Source organism: Patagioenas fasciata, chromosome Z (assembly GCF_037038585.1).
Source record: "Patagioenas fasciata isolate bPatFas1 chromosome Z, bPatFas1.hap1, whole genome shotgun sequence".
In the NCBI taxonomy this organism is placed as follows: Eukaryota; Metazoa; Chordata; class Aves; order Columbiformes; family Columbidae; genus Patagioenas; species Patagioenas fasciata.
In genome coordinates this window covers 54,899,823-54,927,381 of record NC_092560.1, presented here as the reverse complement: position 1 = coordinate 54,927,381, position 27,559 = coordinate 54,899,823, and the positions used below count along the sequence as shown (strand labels likewise).

At 43.5% G+C, this 27,559-nt stretch overlaps 1 protein-coding gene and 1 long non-coding RNA gene across 2 annotated transcripts; one reads left to right on the top strand and one right to left on the bottom strand.

Moving 5' to 3' along the window:
* The first annotated feature begins 600 nt into the window (after positions 1–600).
* Positions 601–25,963, top strand: LOC139826417 (uncharacterized). The gene is made up of 3 exons (XR_011736459.1): positions 601–1,170; positions 24,429–24,705; positions 25,204–25,963. It is a non-coding gene; the product is annotated as an uncharacterized lncRNA (long non-coding RNA).
* LOC139826370 (endogenous retrovirus group V member 2 Env polyprotein-like) lies at positions 3,488–5,193 on the bottom strand. Its single transcript, XM_071801778.1, has 2 exons — positions 4,499–5,193; positions 3,488–3,629 (listed from the first exon to the last, which is right to left on the bottom strand). Exons 1-2 carry the CDS (start codon positions 5,191–5,193, stop codon positions 3,488–3,490), a joined length of 837 nt encoding a protein of 278 aa, XP_071657879.1.
* Positions 25,964–27,559: the final 1,596 nt, after the last annotated feature.

Below are 27,559 nucleotides of genomic sequence, written 5' to 3'. Positions count from 1 at the left end.
ACCAAACTGAGACCAAGATGTTTGCATTGTTGGGCACTGGGTCATGCAAAGAAAGATTGCACGAAATATGCATGCCAGGCTTCAAAGGGTGTACCTCCAAGAGATTGTCCAAAATGTGGAAAAGGCAGGCACTGGGTGAGTGAATGTTGTTTGAGTATTAATGTAAAGAGGGAGCCACTTAAACCTTCAGAACAAATTAACCCTTCCCAGGGAAATGGGAGGTGGGGGACGGGACTGCGTGCAAATTGATGTAATGCGTTATTCTGAATATGGTAAATGCAAATATATATGTTTCTGTAGACGCTCATTCCAGATTTCCTGTTGCTACTGCAGACACTGGTGAAAAAACACATGATGTCTGCAAATATTGGGTAAAATATATTTTGCTGTTTTAGGAGTTCCATGATGTATAAAAACAGAAAACGGTCCAGCCTATTGTTCCAGTAAAGTTCACTTCTTTTTAAATCAATGGGACACTTCCCACGTTACATGAATACATCACTCACCAACAGAACAAACTGTAGTAGAATGAGCTCATAGAGACCTTGCAGCTGCGTTAACTAAACAAAAGAGGGGGAGCCTGGGCTCTCACCCCAGGAGTGTTTATCGAAAGCTTCTTACATTCTGAATTTTTTTGAATTGCGATGATACTGGGCAAAGTAGTTACAAGCAGCAACATAGTACCAGCACACCGAAAGAGCAGTAACCTCTAGGGACGGTAAAAGATTCCGTGTCTAAGGAATGGTCAGGACCTGTTGATCTAATAACCTGGAGAAGCAGCTGGAACAAAAATATTTCAGAAACCTCTAGGCATAATGTAGCAAGACTAGGCATAATGTAACAGAAACCTAACAGAGAAACAATAGCTCTATAGAGACAGGATATGAGGCAAAGCAGGATGCCCTTGTCTTGCAAGCTGGGAAAGCGGAATGCACACCCAATTAGAGGAGCAATCCTCCGAGAGTCCGGCACTCTGTAGTAAAAGTGCCTGCTTTTTATCACTTTCAAGCAGTGTTAAAGAGCCTTTTTGCCAACTTCTCAGTATCATTTTCTGGTGCCGAGGGTGGGATAATCTGCCTGACCTCCTGTGGATCCCAAGATCTCTCGAACCTTATGCCGGTATCAGGGACTTTCTGGAATGGACCACAGATCCCTGGACCAGCTTGGGATGTGGGTAAAACCCCTCCAATAGAGATAAGGCACTTTTCTTTATTTGGTTGATTTGTTTTGCATACTGCCTACGTGAGAGACATGTAGTGACACCAGCACATTGGGTCTTTGCATTTTGGTAACTTTGATAACTTTAATAAATAAATAAATAAATAGATAGATAGATAGATAGATAGATAGATAGATAGATAGATAGATAAATTTAAACAAAAAAAAGGAAGGAAGGAAAGAAGGAGGGAAGAAAGGAGGGAAGGAGGGAGGCAAGGAGGGAGGAAAGGAAGGAAAGAAGGAAGGAAGGAAGGAAGGAAGGAAGGAAGGAAGGAAGGAAGGAAGGAAGGGAAATAAGAAAACAGTAATCTAAAAGAGAAAGCGGTAATGTGGTAAAGATACCTTTAGTGATTTTGTTGTTTGTGCTTTAGTAATTGTATTGTTGTTTGTGTCTTTAGAGATTTGTTGCTGTTGTCACTTATGTCTTGGGTGATTTTATAGTCCAATACTTATGGTTAAACAATTGTCTCTTATCGTGATAGTGAAATAAGTAGTGGACAATCAACAGGAGGGATTTGGAAGAAATCCTCCCCTAGGTTGTATTTTTGACATGAGAAAAAGATTGTTTGACTCCCTGGGGAACAGCAAGCAGGGAGAATCTGACTGAATATTGTAATTAATGGTGGCTACTGTAAATAATATTAGTATGCTGCACAGATCTAGGTGGGTATACTTTGTGATGTGTAGTATAGTAATGCATTACATGCAATATTTAATAAGATATTTTGCATGTTACGTAATGCATATTACACAATACAAAATGTTACATATGGATTATATTTATCCCCTTCAAATCCTTTCTTTTTTCCCCTTGAAAAGGATGATCAGGGAAAGAAACTGAAACTAGTAAAAGATTTATTCAAGAACACATATTGACAGGGAAAGTACAGGGAACGTTAGATCAAAATTGCACCTTGGCAGATCCAGGGTGGGATCCTAATATCCTTATATTTAGGGACAGCCTGAATCAGTATTGACAGTGGATTTTACACAGGATTAGACACGCTGTACCTAAAGTAATAAATACACTAAAACTTTTTGAAACTAAACAAGATCGTAAGGAATCTCCCACTGAGTTTTTAAATAGTCTTAAAGAGACTGCTCAAAAATATACTAATATAGATCCTGACTTGAAGAACTGGGAAATAGAATTCTTACTTGACACAGGAGCTCATTGTTCTCCGTTAAACACTGTGCAGGGAAAATTAAGTTATGACTCTGTAACAGTTGATTCTGTAACAGTTATTGGTGCCACAAGGAACTTCAAAACATGGCCTTTCTTTAACCTGGTGCTTAGAATATTTATTTGTGGAGTCTTGCTACTTATTCTGATTTGTATACCATGTGTCTTATTCTGTGTGCAAGGTATGATTGAAAAAAAGTTTCAATCATGTAATGACTATACAATTACATTTTGCTATGGCTATACAATTATTAAACAAAGAGGGGGGAGATGTGGAAGTATTCTGACATTGGACCTGTGAGAAACTACAAGAGTTGACTGAGTGAGAACAAGCATTGGTGGAAAAATACAAGAAGCAAGGACTGTATGCTATGTGATACGTCAAGAACAGAGAGATTGATACAGGACTGATATATCAAGAACAGAGAGATTGATATGGGACTGATAAATGAAGAACAGAGAGATTGATATAAGACTGGTAAATCAAGGACAGAGGAACAGCTTGTGATAGACAAAAAATGTGTTTATGGCAGTTAGCTTTGGTGGGAACACAAAATACATCACTTACGTAATGACTAACCAGCAAACTAGCAAATGCTTGAGCAAGCATCCTAGCAAGTATAAATGCAAGCCTGAGTTTGTAATAAAGGTCTCTCATTGCACCTTATTGAGAGTCCGTGCCTCATTTGCTACAGAAAAATGCACTACCTTATCGTTTTTCGTTGAGGGCTACTATTGCTGCATCAGTGGAGATGCCCTGCTTCCTTCCAGAGCCTCTGACAGCTCTTGACAGGCATTGACAATGCCCACGTGGGGCTCTTCTGCCTTCCAGAGAGTCTGACAGCTTTTGCCAGATTTGTCAATGCCCAAAGGGCCCTGCTTCTCTCCAGACTGACCCGGGGATGTCATCAATCTCTGCCTATGTCCAGACAGGGCTCTGGTCATTCCAGATTGTGTCACTGCTAGGGCCAGGCTTTGCCATGGCCCTCAAAGACCTTGCTGTCTTCTTGAGAGCCCCAGGGCTTTTGCCAGGTTTTGCTGACACCCAGACTGAGTGTAGGGTGCTCATGCAGCATTGTGGGGTGCTCAGGGGGATCGTGCAGCTGGGTGCAGGCTGTGAGGCTTGGGGCTGGTCTGGATGCAGGGGCCTTCAGGCCACATTTGGGACTGGGTGTGAGTTGGTGCTGCGCTGAGTGTGGTGTTGGTTGTAGGCGGGTGCAAGAGGGAGCTGGGGGGGTGCAGGATGGGGAAAAAGCGGGTGTGTGGATTGAAGGTGTGACGCGCAGAAACAACTTTACAACCTATAAAGTCGTAAAACTTTACAACTCACAAAGTTATAAAGCAGGTATGTTTATTTCGACATTTGGTGCAAGGGGGATTGTTCCACCACTCATACGCGCATTCTAACAATATGAGGTGTATTTAAATACAGTAAGGTGTTACATATTCTTAATGACCCCAGGAATGCCTATACATATTCATGACCTTTCCCCGCTTCTTATTAAAATGAGTCCCAGGTAATAATTTCCATAGTCTCCGCCTTGACCCCGCCCTGTTGCGCCTGCGCAGTGCCATCTGGTGGTCTTGAGGAGGGGTCTTTGGAAGTCTTTGGAAGAAGGCTCCTTCAGCTTTGTCACAGTGGACTTTTCCCTTTGGCTCATTATGTTGAACTGACTGGGACTCAAGCTGCCAAGTCGATTGAAACCAGACTGGCGCCCCCTTTTGCTGTAAATCTTCATTATCTTGTCTCCTCAGTTTACAGCTAGGTGCAGTAAAACTTCTTATCTTGGCATTCGATGAGGTTCTGTTTTTCTTAACATAAGTTTACATAAAGCTCTAAACTAAGCATTTATTGTGTGGCTAAGCCTTAAAGTGTTAGTTCGTTAGTAGGCACCCATTATATGTTTAGTTACCCTTAAAATGTTAGTTCCCTCTGTCAATTCCCCCCTTTTCAAGACAGTTAGTAAATTCTTTTACTATAACTAATATAATGATTCCCTGTTTAACTCTTTCTCAAAGTATTTGTTAGATTCTAATTTTTGCCTTAATTGATGCCTTTTCCAGTTGCTATAGGTGTCCCCAGTAGTTTGGCAACACCACAAGAAACACTTCATCATTATGCAGATCAGTATTCCCAAAACTAATATCCCTACTAAGGCTGCAAATAGTGAACGTAACCAAGCCAGATTTGGAAGCGAAGAAGTAAGGTTTTCGCATAATTCAGAAAATCCCCATGATATTTCATCTAAAGTAATCTGATGGAGGGTCTGAGATTGTTTCCATATCTTTTGGATGTCTGTTTCTACCTGTTTCTCCTGGTTAATATATGAACAACAACTCTGATTTATCACTACACATACACCTCCTTCTTTTGCAGTCAGGAGATCTAGAACTAAGTGATTTTGTTGGACTGTTTTACTTAATGATGTTATCTCTTCCTGGAGCCCTTGAAGAGCATCTGCAGTAGCATTTTCGATATTCTCCATTGTGGTTGACATATTTACTATGGCCTTTTCTAACTCAATAACCCCTAGCCAAGGAAGGAACCATCTAGCAAAACTATGAAATCCAGGGGGTCTCTGTATGAGAGGGTTATTCGATACTGAACGTGTTTTTTTCCATAATGTCCTAACAATGCCTGGGGGTGGATATGAATGATTAAACACCTGTGCTTGAGGTAATATGTATCCACCCATACATTGGCCTTGCCAATTATCAGGTAGGCTTTTCCTAGCTCGACTGTCCCCACAAAGCCACCACCACCCAGGAGCTAGGCTACATTTTGTTGCCATTTTGGAGGGGAAGTTATGTTTTCCAATGTTTTTTTACATTGTAATTAAACCCTAGGTCTTTTAGTTTGGTTACATTAAAAGTTCCTACACTCTGCAACTGACTTCATTCACTGCAATTCGGAAGTTTTTGCCAACTAATGATTTTATCTGTGCAGTTCATACATCTAGAATAAATCATAATTTCAGTTTGATTCCAAGGCACCAATCTGAAATTTCCTCCTGTAGTTTCATTCAGATCCTCCCCATAAGGACAAGTTTGACTCCGGTATGCATCCCACTTTCCCCATCCACCCCCTTGCCTTCTTCAATCTGGATGGGGAACACCAAACATTGGTAGTTCCATTCCTCTTGGGAGGACTGTACATATCCAACAGTCTGAAAGATTCAAATTGTTCCCTGTCATTTTGGTTAACTTCACATACCAGTTTTCATCCCAACCATATCCTAAGGCTATGATCGTGAAAAATACAATTTTCCAGGTTGGACCTGGGTTACCCTCCATGGTGCTTTGCAGGCTTTCTTCACTCTAGAATGATGAATCCAGGCATTCTGTTCTCTAATCTTGATAGCGGTGAAGGATGTCAGAAGGACTTGAAACGGACCTTCCCACTGTGATTCCAAAGTTTTTTCTGCAAAAGACTTTACATAAACATAATTTCCCAGTTGGATGTTATTTATTGGTCCATCCAAACCTCTACCCCGAGTCCCAAACACATGCTTCCCAATTCTGTTCAGTTGTTTACCTAATGCCATCATGTAAGAAGTCATAACTTCATCTCCTACCTGTGCAGATATCCCTTTTTGTACACTGTAGGGCCTCCCATACAGGATTTCAAAAGGGCTCAATCCTTCCCTTGCTCTTGGCCTTGTTCGTATATGCAAAAGAGCCAAAGGTAAGGATTGAGGCCAAGCCAGATTAGCTTCCTGCCCCAATTTTACAATTTGCTGTTTAATCAAGTGATTAATTTTCTCTACCTGGCCACTGGATTGAGGGTGATAAGGAGTATGTAGTTGCCAGTCTATTCCCAAGTATCGACTGACTTGCTGTGTCACTTTTGAAATAAAATGTGGCCCTCTGTCAGAGGATATAACAGCTGGAACTCCAAACCTTGGTATTATTTCCTGTATTAATATTCTAGTCACCTCCCGAGCCTTTGCTGTCCTGGTAGGGAATGCTTCTGGCCAACCTGAAAAAGTATCAATTAATACCAGCAAATATTGATACCCCCCTTTTCTTGGGAGTTCTGAAAAAATCAATTTGCCATTGTTGCCCAGGCCCATTTCCTTTCCCAATTCGACCCATTTCTAGCTTGGGCATGTTTTTGGGATTAGTCTGGAGACAAAGATCACACTGTTGTGTCACCTGTCTTACAGTGGTATACAAATTTCTAGCTCTTATTTCCCTGATCAAATGTTTATATAGTGTCTCTGCTCTCCAGTGTGCTTTCTTATGTTCTTTCCTTACTAAAGGTCAAACAAGATGGGAGAGAACGATAAGTTTTCCCTGTGGGGTGTGAGCCCACCCTTCCTTATTATTTGATCCCTCTAAATCTGCAATGAGTTTTCAATCCTCTTTAGTATATTCTGGCTTACCTTCTAAAGAGACTTGCCCATCAGGGACTTTCTATTTTTTCCTTTTGCTTAGCCACTCATTTTGCCTCTCTGTCCACCAGTTCATTTCCTTTCTCCAGTTCTGAACTCACTTTCTGGTGTGTCTTAATATGCATGATTGCCACCTTCTTAGGAAGTTGAACTGCTTCCAGTAGTTTCAATATCTCCTCCGCATGCTTGATGTGTTTGCCTTGAGAGTTCAAAAGTCCCCTTTCTTTCCAAATTGCTCTGTGTGCATGCACAACCCCAAAAGCATATTTGGAGTCAGTATAGATATTAACAGTTTTATCTTGAGCTAAGTCCAAAGCATGAGTAAGGGCGATCATTTTTGCCTTTTGTGCAGAAGTATTTTTAGACAAAGGTCCAGATTCTATCACTTTACAGGTAGTAGTTATGGCATAACAAGCATGCATTTCACCCTTCAGGACATAGCTGCTTCTATCCATAAACCAGTTTTCAGCGTTTTCTATAAGACTGTCTTTTAGATCTGATTGACTGGAGTAGGTTGCTTCGATGATCTCCAGACAGTCATGATGAACCAGTTCTCCAATGTTGCCACTGAGGAAAGAAGCTGGATTGACAATGTTAGTGACAATAATTTCTACATCATCCTGTTCCACCATGATAGCCTGGTACTTGAGAAGCCTTTGTGGGGAAAGCGAATGTCCCCCTTTTGCTTCTAGGACTGTAGACACTGTGTGGGACACTAACGCAGTCACTTTCTGACCCATGGTAAATTTCCGGGCCTCCTGTATATTCAGTACCACTGCAGCAACTGCCCGCAAGCATCCAGGCCACCCCTTTGCCGTTGTGTCTAATTGTTTGGAGAAGTAGGCCACTGCTCGCTGATATGGGCCAAGATCCTGTGCCAATACACCCAAGGCTATTCCGTCTTTCTCGTGAGAGAATAGGAAAAATGGTTTACTCACATCTGGGAGTCTGAGAGCAGGGGCTGACATCAATGCCTTCTTAAGTTCTTTAAAGGCTCACGTAGCTTCTTTGTTCCATTGTAGGTGTTTCTGGTCCGTAGCTGTCAGTACATACAATGGCTTGACAAGCAGTCCATAATTATAGATCCACAACCAACACCAACGTGTCATGCCCAAAAAGGTCCATAATTCTTTTACAGTTTGAGGCCTTGGAGTTTGACATATAGCCTCCTTTCGAGCCTATCCCAGGGTCCTCTGCCCTGCTCTAATTTCATAACCCAGATAAGTCACCTGTTGCTGCACCATCTGGGCTTATGTCCTGGTTTTGTTAAAAACAAGTTTCTCTTTTAGCGAATTTTTGCCTGTCAGCTAAAGCCTTCATATTAGCTGCATTTTCCTGGAGAACCCGACACATGTTTTGGTTAAACCTAGCAATGGAATGCAAACTTATTGATAAGCACGGATGGACATCTCGCGAGAGGGGCAACGAGAAAACTGATGACCGAGAGACTGACCAACGGTGTATAACATTCCATTCACGTGAATACTTCATATAAAAGTGGGAGATCACGAGGATCTCGTCCCTTTTGTCTCTTTTCCCTTTTTTTCCTCATGGCTGACATTAGGAGAGGACCTTGCTGGTCGTCCCTGCGAACTGAGGCCTAGTGAGAGACTGAATCCAGCTCCGGTTGGCTACAGAGTCTAATCCAGGACTTTGGGTGCTGGCTCTGCAGTTGCTGAGACTTACAAGATTGGTTTTGTATATTTTGTATTATTTTCTCTATTCTTATTAGTAGCGTTAGTAAAACATCTTTAACTTTTCCAGCTCTCTTCTCTCTGTCCTTCTTTCCCTCCCGATCGCCTGTCCTGAGTGGGAAGGGGGGAGAGGGAGGGGCAAAAGGGGGAAGTGGGGGGGGAGAGGAGGTTAACAATACATCTGCCAGGGTTTGATTGTCACCCCGCAATCCTAACCCTCAACAGATAATTGGCGCCCAACGTGGGGCGAGAGAAAGGGGTAAATTTGGAGATTTTTGGCTTTTCTACTGCTCTGACGTACCTTTCAATTTTCTTGGCACGGTGCCAACTCATACAGTTGTGATACTCGCGCGTCTGTTTGCTTCGGATATTTTTTAGTGGTATTAAGGCAAAGGGAATTACATTGACTTAAAGATGTTGTGGCAAAAGTTGTATCAGTTATTTTCTACATTGTGCTCGCTGATCCCATATCTGTGTTGGTGTTTCTTTCTGAATCGAAGTATTCATTATGTAACAACAAGAAACTGGACAGCGGTCATGATGATTCTGTGTGGTTTGGCACTGGTTTATTTCATTATACTGCAGCCGCTAATGAATTTCTACTCGCTTCTGCTTTACCTTGAAAAACCTCCAGGAGAGATTAAAGAGCAGAATGGCTCTATATTTGCTAATTGGTCAAGCGAATCTTTAAAAAGGCTGACTACTTTTGTGTTTTCGCTAGGACAGTTTGCAAATGTTTTAGAGAACTTTGAATATCCTTGGAGCTTTGATAGAACTGTGATGGTGTTATCTGGTTTGCTGAATGTGTGTCAGTTTGTGTTACTGTTAAGAGAAATGAGGTTCAATAGGAGGTTTGCGTCTCTTTTTAGTCCTGAGATTTGCGGTGCGTCTTCGGAAGCTTTAGCAAAAACCACTCCTAGCCGCTCGAGAAAAGGCAAAACAGCCAAAGCTGCTGCTGCAGCCACTGCCCCCCCAACCGCGGCTTCACAGGCTGAAGCTACAGCTCCTCCGCAGAGCTCCTCTGCCAAGGTCTCTGCAGATAACGTTACCTCTCCAGCCTCCAAGGCTAACAAGGCAGCCCCCCCTTCTTCACACACTGGGCACTGTTGCTGCTGTAACCACAGCAATCACTGTGACAGTCATTCAGACTCTGAAAATGAATCAAATGATGGTGAACCCATATCAGCATCAGTTGCTGGTTGTAAGAAAGTCACTAGAAAGACTACCCGTGCAGCAGGTGATGGCACAGGGCCAACATCAACCCAAGAGACATCATCAGGACAGGGTGGAGATGAAGTGACCACCACTCGGTCCTTTTCTCCACGTGAGCTGAGAGATCTGCGAAAAGACTTTAGGCGTCGTGAAGGCGAGAATATTTTAACCTGGCTGCTGCGATGCTGGGACAATGGGGCAGAAACAATTGAATTAGAAGGTGGTGAAGCCAGGCAGCTGGGATCTCTGTCAAAAGATTCCACCATTGATAGGGCAATTTCAAAAGAGTCTAATGCCACTACTCTCTGGACCCGACTCCTGGCAGCTATGAAAGTCAGATTTCCCTACAAGGAAGATTGTATATCCAAGTTAGGGAAATGGAATACTATGGAGAGAGGTATCCAGTTCCTGAGAGAATTAGCTGTGCGAGAGATCATCTATCTAGGACCAAACAGCCAAGAGGGGACAGACCTAGATAGAATCAATTGTACAAAATCTATGTGGCGCAGATTTGTACAAAGTGCACCACCTGCATATGCTAAGTCATTGGCAGGAATGGTCTGGTCGGCTAGAGGTGTACAAGAAATTAATGAAGTGATTGAGCAGCTCCGGTACTTTGAGGACAGCCTTGCTGGTTCAATACGGGCTTGTGTCTCCGCTGTGGAGAAACTGTGTGAAAAATCTGATGACCGGTTTGAAAAGCTGTTGCAAGAAATCAAAGAGCTCAGAGAAGACACGTACTGTTCACGACCTGCACAAACCTATGTTTCAGCTGTTAGGAGAAGGCGTTTCCAATCTCGAGAGAGAGGGCAGAGACAGCCCACAAAAAGAGGTTCACTGTGGTTCTTCCTCCATGAGCAGGGAGAAAACATGAATAAGTGGCATGGAAGGCCTACCTCAGAACTTCAAGAACGAGTACGTGAGATAAAAGGAAAAACTCCTAGGAAGGTGGCTGCTCCAGTTTACAAAAGGAGCAGAAGAGATTCTGATGCTCTTGAAGGAACCTCTAATTCACACCCAGAGACTGTGCAAAACAGGAATTAGAGGTGCCCTGCCTCCAACCAGGTGGAGGAAAGGGATAACAGAGTTTATTGGACTGTACAAATATTATGGCCTGGTACAACACAACCCCAGGAGTACAAAGCGTTAGTGGACACTGGTGCTCAGTGCACAATAATTCCTTCTAATTATAAAGGAACGCAATCCATCAATATTGTTGGAGTGACTGGGGGATCCCAGGAGCTGACTGTTGTAGAGGCTGAAATGAGCCTAACTGGAAAAAACTGGCAAAAGCATCCCATTGTGACTGGTCCAGATGCTCCGTGCATCCTTGGTATAGACTACCTCAGGAGAGGGTATTTTAAGGACCCAAAAGGGTATAGGTGGGCATTTGGTATAGCTGCTGTGGACACTGAGAAAATTGAACAGCTGTCTGATTTGCCTGGTCTTTCAGATGACCCCTCTGTTGTAGGACTGCTGATGGTTGACGATCAGCAGGTGCTAATTGCTACCACGACGGTGCATCGCCGGCAATATCGCGCCAATCGAGACTCTCTGATTCCTATCCAGAAGCTGATCCGTCAATTGGAAAGCCAGGGTGTGATCAGTAAGACTCGCTCACCTTTTAACAGCCCAATCTGGCCAGTGCGTAAGTCTAGTGACGAGTGGAGACTAACTGTAGACTATCGTGGCCTGAATGAAGTTACACCACCACTGAGTGCTGCTGTGCCTGACATGCTAGAACTGCAATTTGAACTGGAGTCAAAGGCAGCCAAGTGGTATGCTACAATTGACATTGCTAATGCATTTTTCTCTATTCCTGTAGCAGCAGAGTGCAGGCCGCAGTTTGCTTTCACCTGGAGGGGCATCCAGTATACATGGAATCGCTTGCCCCAGGGGTGGAAACACAGTCCTACCATCTGCCATGGACTGATCCAGACCACGCTGGAGCAAGGTGAAGCTCCAGAACACTTGCAATATATTGATGACATCATCGTATGGGGCGACACAGCGAAAGAAGTCTTCGAGAAAGGTGAGAGAATAATTCATATTCTTTTGGATGCTGGTTTTGCCATAAAACGAAGCAAGGTCAAGGGACCTGCACGAGAGATCCAGTTTTTAGGAATAAAATGGCAAGATGGCCGTCGTCAGATCCCAATGGATGTGATCAACAAAATTGCAGCGATGTCTCCACCTACTAATAAAAAGGAGACACAGACTTTCTTGGGCGTTGTAGGTTTTTGGAGAATGCATATTCCTGACTACAGCCACATTGTGAGCCCTCTCTATCGAGTGACTCGTAAAAAGAACCAATTTGAGTGGGGCCCAGAACAACGACAAGCCTTTGAACAAATTAAGCGTGAGATAACTCATGCGGTGGCCCTTGGACCAGTCCGAACTGGACTAGATGTTAAAAATGTGCTCTACACCGCAGCCGGAGATAATGGACTTACCTGGAGCCTCTGGCAGAAAGCACTAGGAGAAACCCGAGGTCGACCCTTAGGTTTTTGGAGTCGAGGATACAAAGGATCTGAGGGCAACTATACTCCAACTGAAAAGGAGATACTAGCAGCATATGAAGGAGTTCGAGCTGCTTCAGAAGTGATCGGCACTGAAGCACAGCTCCTCCTGGCACCTCGACTGCCGGTGCTGAGCTGGATGTTCAAAGGGACGGTTCCCTCTCCACATCATGCAACCGAAGTTACATGGAGTAAATGGATTGCACTGATCACGCAACGAGCTCGAATTGGAAGTCCCAACCGTCCAGGGATATTAGAAGTTATTACAGACTGGCCAGAAAGCAAAGACTTTGGGATGTCTCCAGATGAGGAGGAAGTAAAACGTGCTGAAGAAGCACCACCATATGATACGCTTTCAGAGACCGATAAGCAGTATGCACTGTTCACAGATGGATCCTGTCGTCTTGTAGGAAAACATCGAAGGTGGAAAGCTGCTGTGTGGAGTCCCACACGACAAGTTACAGAAGCCACTGAAGGACAAGGTGAATCCAGTCAGTTTGCAGAAGTGAAAGCCATCCAGCTGGCTTTGGACATTGCTGAAAGAGAGAAGTGGCCAATACTTTACCTCTATACTGACTCATGGATGGTAGCAAATGCTTTGTGGGGGTGGCTACAGCAATGGAAGAAAAGCAACTGGCAGCGCAGAGGTAAACCCATTTGGGCTGCCACACTGTGGCAAGACATTGCTGCTCGGCTAGAGAGGCTGCCTGTGAAAGTTCGTCATGTAGATGCTCATGTGCCTAAAAGTCGAGCCACTGAGGAACATCTAAACAACCAACAAGCGGATCAAGCTGCTAAGATTAAAGTAGCTGAGGTGGACTTGGACTGGCAACATAAAGGTGAACTTTTCCTAGCTCGGTGGGCCCATGATGCTTCAGGGCATCAAGGTAGAGATGCAACATACAAATGGGCTCGTGATCGAGGGGTGGATTTAACTATGGACACTATTTCACAGGTTATTCATGAATGTGAAACTTGCGCCGAAATCAAACAAGCAAAACGGTTAAAACCTGTATGGTATGGGGGGCGATGGTTAAAGTATAAGTATGGAGAAGCTTGGCAAATTGATTATATTACACTTCCACAAACACGTCAAGGTAAGCGTTATGTACTTACAATGGTGGAAGCAACCACTGGATGGTTGGAAACATATGCCGTACCTCATGCTACAGCCCGAAATACTATCTTGGGCCTTGAGAAGCAAGTCCTTTGGCGGCACGGTACGCCAGAAAGAATTGAATCAGACAATGGTACTCATTTCAAAAACAGTATTATAGACAATTGGGCCAAAGAACATGGTATTGAGTGGGTATATCATATTCCATATCATGCACCAGCCTCTGGGAAAATTGAAAGGTACAATGGTTTGTTAAAAACTACACTAAAGGCACTTGGTGGTGGAACCTTTAAAAACTGGGATTCACATTTAGCAAAAGCCACTTGGTTGGTCAACACTAGGGGATCAACCAATCGAGCCGGGCCTGCCCAATCAGAAATTCTACGTACTGTAGAAGGAGATAAAGTCCCTGTAGTACACATGAAAAATATCTTAGGAAAGGCAGTCTGGGTTACTCCTGCCTCAGGCAAAGGCAAACCTATTCGTGGGATTGTTTTTGCCCAGGGACCTGGCAGCACCTGGTGGGTGATGCTTAAGGATGGAGAAGTTCGGTGTGTACCTCAAGGGGATTTGATTTCAGGTGAAAATATGCAATGCTGAACTGTATGATGTGAATTGCCGTACTAACAATGTTTAAAAAGTGTCTTTCAGATCAAGACAATGGTGATGAAACTAGAGCTAGCTTCTTCGAGTGGCGCCCGACACCTTCTTCGAAGTTGGTGTCCTTAACCCACAAACAGTGGTCATGAGATGCACTTGTATCATTTTTCCTGCCCTGGGAGACTGTTGTGACAAAATGAACTTAATGAACTTTTCAAAGGATGGTCCACTGATTAATTACTCCTGTGTATATATGTACATATATATATATATATATATAGTAGTAGTGATTAATTAGATTGTATTGATAGATTGTATTGATAAGGTTTAAGTATTCAGTGAATGTCATATTATAAGGGGTGGAATGTCCTGGTTTTGTTAAAAACAAGTTTCTCTTTTAGCGAATTTTTGCCTGTCAGCTAAAGCCTTCATATTAGCTGCATTTTCCTGGAGAACCCGACACATGTTTTGGTTAAACCTAGCAATGGAATGCAAACTTATTGATAAGCACGGATGGACATCTCGCGAGAGGGGCAACGAGAAAACTGATGACCGAGAGACTGACCAACGGTGTATAACATTCCATTCACGTGAATACTTCATATAAAAGTGGGAGATCACGAGGATCTCGTCCCTTTTGTCTCTTTTCCCTTTTTTTCCTCATGGCTAACATTAGGAGAGGAACTTGCTGGTCGTCCCTGCGAACTGAGGCCTAGTGAGAGACTGAATCCAGCTCCGGTTGGCTACAGAGTCTAATCCAGGACTTTGGGTGCTGGCTCTGCAGTTGCTGAGACTTACAAGATTGGTTTTGTATATTTTGTATTATTTTCTCTATTCTTATTAGTAGCGTTAGTAAAACATCTTTAACTTTTCCAACTCTCTTCTCTCTGTCCTTCTTTCCCTCCCGATCGCCTGTCCTGAGTGGGAAGGGGGGAGAGGGAGGGGCAAAAGGGGGAAGTGGCGGGGGAGAGGAGGTTAACAATACATCTGCCAGGGTTTGATTGTCACCCCGCAATCCTAACCCTCGACAGCTTTCTTCTGTGATACCCGATATCCTTGGAGCCCCAAAAAGTTTAATAAAATTACGGTCCAGGTCATGCACGTCTCTTTGGTTCTAGTAGCAATTAAAATGTCATCCACATATTGTAGCATCTGCCCCTCATCAGGCAGGGCTTCCCAGGATTCAAGATCTTTAGCAAGCTGATTTCAAATATTGTCGGGCTGATCTTAAATCCTTGTGGCAACACCGTCCATGTGAGCTGGGTTTTACATCCAGTTTTAGGGTTCTCCCATTCAAAAGCAAATGTCTGGTTGGCTTCATAGAAAGGGAGGCAAAAGAAGGCATCTTTTAAATCTAGAACACTAAACCAAGTCAAATCAGGTGTTAATACTGTCAGAAGGGTATATGGATTTGCCACCACTGGGTAGAGATCTTCAGTTATTTTGTTTATAGTCATTTTGTATATAGTCCTGAACCACCCGATATGAACCATCCGGCTTGCGGACAGGCAATATAGGGGTATTATAACTGGACTCACATTCCTTTAATAACCCTGTTTGCAGGAATTTCTCTATTACTGGCTGAATTCCTTCCCTGTCCTCTTTTTTCAAAAGGTATTGTTTAATCCTTACTGGCTGCTGTCCTTCTTTGATTTTTACCTCGACTGGTGGGGCATTTTTGGCTCTTCCAGTTACATCAGTGGCCCATGCTCTGGGATACACTTGGTTCACAACCTTTTCATTATTTTTGCCCTCTGTGGGAACAGTCACTAAAAGCAAGCTCATTATTTGCACATATTGCTGATCATTTACCTCCAGAGTAATTACCCATTTTTCAAATCTGATTACTGTACCCATTTGTTCCAATAGGTCTCTCCCCAAAAGAGGTTTTGGGGAGTTAGGCATATATAGAAATTTGTGGATGCCTACCTGTTTACCCAATTTGTATTTCAAAGGTTCACAGAAGTATGCTCTTTCACTTTGGCCAGTAGTTCCCTTTACTACTATGTAGTCGTTACTTATTGGCATTAACGCTTGATTGAGAACCGAGAATGTTGCTCCCGTATCTACCAAGAATTTAACTTCTTTTTGCTCTTTCCCTAGCTTCATTACAACCAGTGGATTTGCTAGGGTGGATTCCCCAGGTCCCCGTCAGTTTCTTTCAACATCTGCTACTGTCTTATTCTCCCTTTGCTACTTCCCCTGCGCCTTTCTTGGCATTCATTTTGCCAGTGTCCTTTTTTCCCAGACCATGCACACTGATCCCTTTCTAAAGGCTTTTGGAACCTTCCAGTCCTTCCAATTCTCAGTTCCCTACTCTCTTGTAGTGCTGCTACTATCATATGTCTATCCTTCCGATGGTCTTCTTCTTCCTTGTTACTAAATACTCTCCAGACTTCATCTAACAATGTTTCCAAATTCCGACTTTCTGTTCCTTTCAGTTTCTGTAACTTCCTCCGAATATCGTTTGTTGACTGACCTATAAATAACAACACTAACTGCTGTATCCCTACTTCTGAACCTGGGTCAAGAGGGGCGTATCTCCTCATAGTATCTCGCAACTTATCTAGAAATTCTGAAGGGGTTTCTTTTGGCCCCTGTGGAATAGCATACAAAGCCAACCAATGAATTGTTTGTGGGATAGCTCGCTCCATCCCTTTCACAATCCAGTCTCTATATTGGTTTAATAAGTCCATTTGTCCGCTTCTGTTTGGAACCCAATGTGGATCCTGCAAGGGGAGGTAATCTTTCACATCCCTCCTTATCATTGCCAATTTGACTGACAGCCAAATCTTGGGCTGTTTTCAATATTAATTGTTTTTCAGTTTCTGTCATATGGTCTCATAATAGTTGTATATCATTCCAGTCAGTGTTATGGTGTTTAACCAGAAACTGAAAATGCCTAGTAACCCCCACAGAATCACTCCGATAATCTTTTGCTACTGTCTTCCATGTTTCAATTTCAAATGAAGAAAAGGGACCCTTTATTAAAACTGGACCTCCCCCTGGTCCTACTGCCTCTCTGAGGGGGGCTTGCACTATTTCCCTGTTTCGAGTATGGGAAGCCACTGGGCTGCCCTGAGGGGTGGCTGGATTAAATTCTCCGATTCTGCTTTCCTCCTGCCCCTCCCACTGCTCTGCATTCCTGTTCCCCTGCAGCCCCGCCTCCCACTGGTGGCTTGTAATACTCTGGCAGGTCCTCTGATCCTGAACAACGTTTCTGGGGTTTACTAGTTTTTTGTTTTTCCTTATTTTCCCTTTCTAAAGCTACTACAGTAGGGTCCTGGGGGGGATCTAATATACAGTCCCTCTGATACTCAGGATGGCTTCGGAGGGTGAAAAACATGTCTACGTATGTAGCTTCATCCCATTTTCTTTTCTTCTTTAAAAATAACATTAGTTGCAACCGGGTGTCTAAATCTAATGTCCCATTGATGGGCCACCGCTCCTCATTCCCTAATTTATAGAGTAGCCACAGGTGATTACAATATTTGATAAGAGTCTTTTTACTTTCTGTGCCCGCCGTCCCGACAATTTCCTTCTAGTGAGCTAATACACAACTGAGGGGACTTTTCTTTAAAACTCCACCTTGAAAATTACCCATTGTGGAATTTATTTGCCTATTTTCTCTTATTTGGTTTCCACTCAGATTGCCTTTAGCATTTACGGATAATTTTCTTTAAAATCTACCCAAATAAAACTCTTTTGACACCAAATATAAATGTACAAATTAAAATACTGAACTCAAACAGGGGAAACAACAACCGAGTTCAAATATGCAAACAGATCACAATTACCCTTAATGAAGACAATATTTTGATATCAGCATTGCACCTTTGAACCGCTCACTGCTCAGCTGGCTAGAAGCACCGCTGGGTCTCCCTGACAAAACAGGTCAGTGCGCGCTGGAGCCCCATCGGCACCCCCCACCCCACCCCACTTCCTTCAGCAACCTGGACTGGGCAAGGCTTTTATTAGTGTCTTATCTGGGGTATTACAACTGTTATCCCAAAACAGGATTTCTCACCTGGTGTACATACAAAAAGCTAAATTTGGTACACTGAGATGAGACACAGCTTATCACACACAAAACCTTATCACCACATGCACACAATTAAAAGCTAAATTGCTCATCATATAGATGGTTGTACTCTAAAGATTATTACAATAGACATGGCATGCCCGGGCACTTATAAAGACAACACACATGATTATCAAGCTAGCTATCAGTTCAACAAACACTTATCATTCGCTTCATCTGTCTCCGGCCGGTCTCCTTGCGGAGAACACGGAACCATGGGTCGGGACTCCGCACTCGCTTCGCAGTCAGAGTGGCAGAAAGTGTAGTATTAACTGACCACCACAGGATCCTTTCAGCTGCTGTTGTGGCAGCATTAGAAAGACAAGGGCAGGGTCCACAGGGACCTTTGGAAGGACAGGGTAGGGGAGGGCTTCCTAGGAGGAAGGATGAGTCTCAACCCAGACCCCAGGTGAAACAGAATCAATGTGCTCATTGTAGAGAACAAGGACGTTGGAAATGGAGTTGTCCAAAATTGAAGTCTGCAGTAATAACTGAGGTTGATTGACAGGGACCTGGGGAATTTACCCTAGCAGATCCACTGGTTATAGTAAAGCTAGGGAAACAGGGAAAAAAGTTGAAGTTTGAGTTGATACAGGGCCATCTTGTTTGGTTTTGAGTCAGGAATTGATACCATTAGATAAGGATTTTGTAACTGTAGTGGGAGCTACTGGCCAACAAGAGAAAACTTTCTTTTTCAACCAATCAAATAAAAGTTCGGAAAACACACTGGAATCCATAGAGTCTTTTATATACCTGGGTCTCCAAAATCATTACTAAGACAAGATCTATTGGAATAACTGGAAACAATAAGAACACTGAAACAGAGTAAAGTGGAATTCAAGGTTGCCAAGGGTTTAGATTGCGGGGTGACAATAAAACCCTGGCAGATGTATTGTTAACCTCCTCTCCCCCACCACTTCCCCTTTTTGCCCCTTCCTCTCCCCCCTTCCCACTAAGGACAGGCAATCAGGAGGAAAAGAAGGACAGAGAGAAGAGAGTTGGAAAAGTTAAAAATGTTTTACCAGTGCTACTAATAAGGATAGAGAAACTAATACAAAATATACAAAACCAATCTTGAAAGTCTCAGCAACTGCACCCGAAGTCCTGGGTTGGACTCTGCAGCCAACTGGAGCCGGATTCAGTCTCTCACTAGGCCTCAGTTCATAGGGATGACTAGCAATGTCCTCTCCTAATGTCGGCCATAAGCAGAAGGAACGAAGAAGCGCAAAGAGAAAAAGGATGAGATACTCGTGTTCTCCCAGTTTTATATGAAGTATTCACATGAATGGAATGTTATACGCCGTTGGTCAGTTTCTTGGTCACTTGTTTCTCGTTGCCCCTCTCGCGAGATGTCCATCCATGCTTATCAATAACTTTGCATTCCATTGCTATGTTTACCAAAACGTGTATCTGATTCTCCAGGAAAATGCTGCTAATATGAAGGCTTTAGCTGACAGGTAAAATTCACTAAAAGAGAAAACTTGTTTTTTAACAAAACCATGACAAAGGTAAAATAAGATCAATTAATTGAGATTTTGAGTATGCCAATGATTCAAACTGATAGGCAAAGCCTAATGTCTAAGGGAGTATTGGATCAAGTATTTCCATGGGTATGGACTTCAGGAGCTCCTGGTAAATCCAAGAATGCAGAACCAGCAAAAATTCATTTGAAACCAAGTGTTCGACCAGTGAGGATCAAACAATATCCCCTAAAATTAGAAGATAAACAAGGCCCAAAATAAATAATTAGTAATTTCTAGCAATTTGGACCATTGGTGGAATGTGAATCAGAACTGCACACTCCAATCCTACCTGTAAAGAAACCAGATGGTAAAAGTTATAGCTTAGCCTGGGATTTGAGGGCAATAAACAAAATCACTGAGGATTTACACTCAGTAGTAGCCAACCCTTACACATTGTTAACTGAATGGTTTATTGTGTTAGATTTGAAAGATACCTTCTTTTGTTTAACCTTGGCTAAAGAAAGTCAGAAACTTTTTGCTTTTGAGTGGGAAAATCCTGGCACTGGAAGAAAGACCCACTTAACTTGGAGAGTGTTATCCTAAGATTTAAGAACAGCCCTATTATTTTTGGAAACCTGTTAGCATGAGAACTTGAAACCTGCGAAGCTCCTTGAGGAAATGGGACTTTGTCACAGTGTGTTGATGATCTCCTTATAAACACAGAAACTAAAGAAGGTTGCATGCGACGGACTGTAAACTTGTTGAATTTTCTGGAATTAAGTGGGTATCGAGTGTCTCAACAGAAAGCTCAACTAATACAGTGCCAAGTCATTTAATTGAGATTCAAGATATCTGAGGGACAGCATGAATCGGGGATGGAATGAAAAAAAAAAAACACCTGAGCCTCCAACAGTTACAGAACTCAGAACTTTCCTTGCAATGACGGGTTGGTGCCAGCTATGGATATATAACTATGGACTTTTGGTAAAACCCTTGTATGACCTGTTGAAAAATAACCCTTCTAAACTGAATTGGACAGGGGAAGCCAGAAGGGCATTTGAACAGCTGAAGAAAGAACTTATGAAAGTTCCTGCTTTAGGCCTTCTTGATGTCACAAAACCATTCTGGTTGTTCTCCCATAAGAGGCAAGGAATTGCCTTAGGAGTTCTGGCCCAGTGATTGGGGCCCTATAAATGAGCTGTAGCGTACTTCTCTAAGCAATTAGACTGTGGAAGCAAAGGTTGGGCAGTGTGCCTGAGAACTGTGACAACCATTGTCCCCAACATATAGAAAGCGCACAAGCTTACTGTGGGTCCAAAGGTGACGGTGTTGGTATCTCATACATTCACTGTGGTACTGGAAAAAGAGGTAACCATTGGTTATTCCCTTCAAGGTTTCTGAAATACCAAGCAGTATTAGTAGAACAAGATGATGTAAATATTGTTACCAGTACTATTGTTGATCCAGCCTCTTTCCTCAGTGGATCTGTTTTGAAACCTGTGGTCCATGACTATCTGGAGACCATGAAGGCCATCTACTCAATTATACCAGATTTAAAGAAACAACCATTAGGGGATGCTGAAGACTCCTGGTTTACTGATGGGAGCAGCTTTGTAAAGCAAAGAGTATGTAAAGCTGGGTATGCTGTGACAACTACCCACAAGGTAATTGAAGCCAAACCTTTACCTCCAGAAGGAACCTCTGCCCAGAAAGCTGAGGTAATTGCATTCACACCAGCATTAGGATTATCCAAAGGGAAGAAAATTAATACATAGACTGATTCAAAATAGGCATTTGGAGTATCACATGCTGAGGGAGCTACTTGGAAAGAAGAGAGACTAGTAACAGTGCAAGGAAAACAGATGAAACACACCAAAGAGATACTTCAGATATTGGAAGCTGTGAGATTACCAGAAAAGATAGCCATGGTGCATTGTCAAGGGCACCAAAAGGGTAACTCTGACCAAGAGATTAGGAACAAACTAGCAGACTACACTGCTGAACAGGTTCCTGAAGAGATAAATACAGAAGTGATCCCAGAGGGCTGACTTCTTGAACCAACATCAGTAAACTATACAAAGGATGACAAGAAATTAATAGAAGATTTACAGGCAAAAATAGGAGACGGGTCAGATTCAAAACTGCTGATGGAAGAGCAGTAATACCTCACAGCGTGTTATGGGGAATTGCATTAGGAGAACACAACAAAACTCATTGGGTGGCTCTACCAGGATGTGATTAAAAGAATTTTAGGAGTGAGTTTGTGTACCATAGTAAAACAAGTAACTCAGCAATGTGAGGTATGTTTGAAGAATAATCAAAATACTGTAAGTCCACTACAGATAGGAACAATTGAGAAAGGAAACATACCAGGACAACACTGGCAAATAGATTTCTTTCAGCTCACTAGAAAAGGTGGGTATTGGTATTTGTTAGTGTTAACAGATACCTTCAGAGGTTGGCCAGAAGCTTTCCCTTACAGAACTAAGAAAGTGAGAGAAGTGGCTAAAACGAAATAATTCCTTGAATCAGGGTACTTGCTGTGGTGTCCTCTGATAGAGGTCCACATTTTGTTGCACAGGTATTATAAAAGGTTAGCAAAGCTCTGGGAATTAATTGGCAATTGCATACACCATATAGGCCACAAGCTATTGTACAGGCAGAGAAAATTAATAACTTGATTAAACAGCAGTTGAGTAAAATTTTTCAAGAGGCAAATCTAAAATGGAATCAAGCACCTTCCCTTGTGTTGCTTAAAATTAGAGTTAAGCCTCAAACCAAAGAGAATTTAAGTCCCTTTGAAATTCTCTATGGTATGCTCTGTCATGCTAAATACCAAGGAGAAGATTTGAATCAGTTAGGAGAAGTGTATTTACAAAGATGTATGATAGCTATAGGTAAACTGTTAAATAAAGCAGCAAAGCGAGTGCTTGAAACTAAAGCCAGAGGGTCAGATCAACTAATTTGTCCCTTTAGACCGGCAGATTGGGCGTACATTAAAGCTTTTTCAGGTCAGCCTTTAGAAGGGAAGTGTTGCTGATGACATTTAATGCAATCAAGATTAAAGAGTAACCTGCCTGTATTCACTGTTCAAGAGTGAAGAAAGTGTCAGATAAGCAATGGACGCCAGACCCAGTAGGACCTACCACTTTAAAGTTCTCTCAGCGTTGATCTTAGTAATTCTAATAAGTACAACGGCAGTAAAAAATGCCTTTACTCCAAGCTGGCTTTTACATGAATCTTTAGCGAAAACTATTATAGCCCAAAATGAGCTAAAGGAAGTATATGGACAGGCTGAATCCGAAGCTGCATGCTAACAGATGTCTCAAAAGTAATCTATAGAATAGAGAAGTGTAATTCAAGGCTTGCACTAATTAATTACTTATGTAAGTATGTACTAATTGCACTTGCATGAAGTGCTGCCAACGTGGGAAGTCCAACAAGTAGGCACGTGAGGTAGAGTATGAGAAGACACTCAGAGGAAGTAAATGCCCTCCAGACAGACTGCAGTGCCCATAAAAAAACACCAGACAGCAGCAAAGACCGAGAAATAATTAATTTCATGTTTCTGTAATAATTTATTAGAATAGGTGTATTGAATATTAATAATTTCTAAGAACTGTAATGAATATGCAACACTTCTGTAAATACAACCTGCAGGAGAGTGTCCTGTTGTGGCAAGCACTTAGGGTGGAAAATCGTCAGGGCGACCACAGCACTGCACATAACGAATGCCCGACTAACAGTGTAATCTAATCTACTTGAGTCTATTTCTTTCCCCAAACGTAAGGAACCTAATTATCCAGATGAAATTTTAGCGTCCTTTACTATAATAAAAAGTGAGCTTCCAATGAAATTTAATGAGATTTCATTTATTAACTACTTGTTAACCTATGAACTAAGAGTACACTCTGCTGCTTTGCAATAACAGTATTTTTAAAAGGCATTCTTTCCCAGCCAATTTGAGCTCTGACTGAAGGACAGGGATGTAAATGTTGGCCTTCGCAGCCACGATAACCATTGGGCTTTCCTTGTTCTCTCTTGTGTCTCTGTATCAATTGAAAAGTAGCACAAAATAATCTTCTCATTCCTTACTATTAGGCAAGCTTTGTTGCATGGGGAAGATTTGTTTATTTGTCAGTCTGGTGCAAGGCTGATAATGAAGTGCAGAGTTTGTTGGGTTTTTTTTAAAAAACAATCCCTGAGGTCCTGAGTAAATATCCAGCTGAGCTGACATTGATACTGTAAATTGGCTAATTGAAGAAAGAAACTTCTAAAACCAAAAAAAGATGCAAGGATGATGCCAAAGCTAATCTGGATTTCATATGTACAGGGGAGGGTGAGGGCAGCAAGATGAGCTGACGTTGTTTCCTTACAGTAAAAGAATAGACAGGGTGAACGAGGGCCTGCTGCTGCGCTTTCTAAGATTAGAAGCAGACAGGACTGAGGTACTTTATGGCTCCTTTGCCTCCGTCTTCAGCACAAAGGTCTCCTGGGACACTGTTCCTGAAGGCAGGAGTCTGGAGACCACCTAGGAGTGGATGGGGCTCAGTTCAGGGGTTACCTGATCAAAATCAGACACCTTTACAGAATAGGAGATGGGTCATTTGACCGGCTCCCTGAACACAAGTATCGCTGTGCTGTGGCACCTGAGATTGCCAGGAACACCCACCTCTTGGTTCGGAGGAGTGTGATTGCTCTTGAGGTGTCCTGGACTGTCTCCTCACTCAGCTGGGGCTTCAAGCACCCCCTTTTCTGACATATTGTGTCTGCATCAGGGGATGCTCCAGATCCATAAGAATTGAAGGCTGCTGATATCACCTCTTCTGGAAAGGGGCAGAAGGGAGAGGGGGGAAGGAAACAGAAGAAATGCTGCTTTATTGCTATGTATTACTGAAATGCTCTCTGTTTGGCTCTTCCTGAAATCTCTCTAATCATTCACACCAGGCTTGAAGCCTTTAGGAAAATGCTGCAGAGAGCCTTGGCTTGTAAGGGCGTGTTGGATGTTAATGAGCCGTCTGCTGCCACGTTCCCAAACCACAGACCCTGAAACAATGAACAAACCTCCAGCAAAGTAAAAGGCAGAAGCGAACTCAAGTTTCTGAAGGTGCTTGGGATCCCACAAAGCAGGGATCGCTGACACAGCTCTGGAGGAAACAACCAGTCCGTGTCCCTGGAGGCTGGTGAAGCAAAAGCCTGCAGACACTGGTCACAGGTGGTAAAGGTGATGTGGAGGTGGTTCTGATGCCATGTCAGCCCTTCATGTGTGTTTATCATCAGAATGGCCGAGCCCTGACCCCCAGGGCCTGGCAAAGGAGACCTTTTCTCTCAAATGTTTCTCAAGGCTCTGCCTGTGGTCGCTGCGAGGGTATTTGTGTTTGCGATTGGGTTCGGTGCCAAGTGCTGTGGTTTTCTGAGGATTTGGCAATGCCTGTGAGGTCCCCAAAGCCCATCCAGCTTCTTTCATAGGCCTGGCAGTGGTCCTCAATCACCTAAGCTGTCCCAGTGCCAAACTTGTTTGAATCCTCAATTTGGATCCGTGCCCCAGCACTGAAATGCACACCCCAAAATAAAAAAGAGAAGACAATCTATTCCACATTAGCATGACCAGCCCATGCTCCTCAGGTGTTCTTCTTGCCTCTAACACACTTACTGCTACGCATAGACCACTCTCTTCCTGCACTCCCATGTCTCTCACTGACCTTTCACTCTTGTCTTCCAGTAACGGGCCAACGCTCCAGGAGGTTCATGCTTCCTCCAGGCTCACGGATGTTTCCTGAGATCCATCCCAGCGTGGGGAGTGTAAGAAAGGAGCAGAGCAGGGTCACCTCATTGGGCATGACTGAGCACAGCCGCCTCCAGCAGCAGCCATTTTGCATCTCCCAGGTACAGCCATGCCCACAAAATGAAAATATCACTGCCATCTATGATTAGCCCAAGAGAGGCCTTTCTTCCTTCCGTATTCCCAAGAAAATCTTCCTCTTATTCCTCCTCTACTTGCGGACATCAACTGCTTTCCATTTCTGGGCTCAGACATTCACTAAATGGAAGGATTCACTAAAGCCATCAGCCATCCCATTACTTCTCCCTGACACGCCCCAACCCTCTCCCTGAGTGCTTGTCTTTTTATGACCATCTGTGCAGCAAGAGTAGTCACAGGAAAGCACCAAATACATAAAAACTGGTGCCGAGCAAAGTGCTGTACAGACCTGATGAGTCGCCTCTGTGGCTGTGTCCTTCCTGGAAGGTGTCTGTCCCGAGAAGGGGATCCAGCTTCTGCCATGAGAGGCACATGAGAGTGTCCATGCGCCTGGGCAGGAAAAGGGTGGCTTTTGCCAGACTACCCTTCATCTGAACCACTTAGATATCTACTTCTGGATGGAGACAGGGCAGCAGGGGTTTTTTAGTTTATTGGTGGGTTTGGTTTTTTGTTTTGGTTTTTGTTTGTTTGTTTGTTTGTTTGGTTTGGTTTTTTGCGTGTGTGTGGGGGTTCTGGTTTTGTTTTGTTTTCTTTTGTATTGTTTTGTTTCGTTTTGTTTTTGTAGATGCAAAAATGTGTCTGTATCTGAGTAGCTGGCGAATGTTTTTCAAGAAGGACTCCTCGTAGACATTATTTGATTGAAATAATTGTATTTATTTTTCAGAGTAGACTAGATTCCCTTTTTAGGAAGCATTATTTTATTTTTTTTTTTCTTCACATTACTTCCTTTGAGAGATGGTGTGAATTTTGGGTTGTCCTGTGCAGGGCCAGGAGTTGGATTCGATGATCCATTTCCTCTTGTCCTATCACTTGCTATCACTTGGGAGAAGAGACCAACACCCTTCCTGCTACAACCTCCTTTCAGGCAGTTGCAAACAGCAATAAGGTCTCCCCTGAGCCTCCTGTTCTCCAGGCTGAACAGCCCCAGCTCCCTCAGCCGCTCCCATCACACTTGTGCTCCAGCCCCTCACCAGCTTCGTCACCTCCTCTGCACTCTCTACTCCCTCAGTGTCCTTCTGATGAGGAGAGGCCCAAAACTGAACACAGGATTCAAGGTGGGGCCTCACCAGTGCCTGGTACAGTGACACAATCACTTCTCTAGTCCTGCTGGCCACACTATTCCAGATACAAGCCAGGATGCTGGTGGCCTTTTTGGCCACCCGGGCACACGCTGGCTCATGTTCAGCCACTGTCACCAACACAGCCAGGTCCTCTTCCTTTCCAGCCACTCTCCCCTGAGCCTGGAGCGTTCATGGGGTTGTTGTGACCCAAGTGCAGGGCCCGGCACTTGGCCTTGTTAAACCTCACACGGTTGGCCTCAGCCCAACCATCCAGCTGGTCCAGATCCCTCTGTATAGCCATCCAACCCTCCCGCAGATCAACACTCCCACCCAACTTGGTGTCATCTGCAGACTTACTGAGGGTGCACTCAATCCCCTCATCCAGATCATTGATAAAGAGATTAAACAGAGCCGGCCCCAGTACTGAGCCCTGGGGAACAAGGTGGATGGATGATGGCAGAGCGGTGGATGTGGTCTACCTTGACTTCAGTAAAGCCTTTGACACAGTCCCTCACAGCATCCTCACACCTAAATTGAGGAGGTGTGGTCTAGACAATAGAGTAGTGAGGTGGGTTGCAAACTGGCTTAAAGAGAGAAGCCAGAGAGTGGTGGTCAATGGTGCGGAGTCCAGTTGGAGGCCAGTATCTAGTGGAGTGCCTCAGGGGTCAGTACTGGGGCCAATATTATTCAATATATTCATTAATGATTTAGACGAGGGAATTGAGTGTACTATCAGCAAGTTTGCTGATGACACTAAGCTGGGAGGAGTGGCTGACACGCCAGAAGGCTGTGCTGCCATCCAGCGGGACCTGGACAGGCTGGAGAGTTGGGCGGGGGATAACCTGATGGAATTTAACAAGGGAAAGTGTAGAGTCCTGCATCTGGGCAGGAACAATCCCAAGTTCCAGTATAGGTTGGGCAATGACCTATTAGAGAGCAGTGTAGGGGAAAGGGACCTGGGGGTCCTGGTGGACAACAGGATGACCATGAGCCAGCACTGTACCCTTGTGGCCAGGAAGGCCAATGGCATCCTGGGG

What these genes read in the sequence shown, in the direction of transcription:
- LOC139826370 (XM_071801778.1), bottom strand. Translation starts at nt 5,193, where the DNA reads ATGGCAACAAAATGTAGCCTAGCTCCTGGGTGGTGGTGGCTTTGTGGG. An exon ending in ATGATGAAGTGTTTCTTGTG is followed by an intron (nt 3,630 to 4,498) that starts GTGTTGCCAAAC and finishes GCACCCCCCCAG; the next exon opens with CTCCCTCTTGCACCCGCCTA.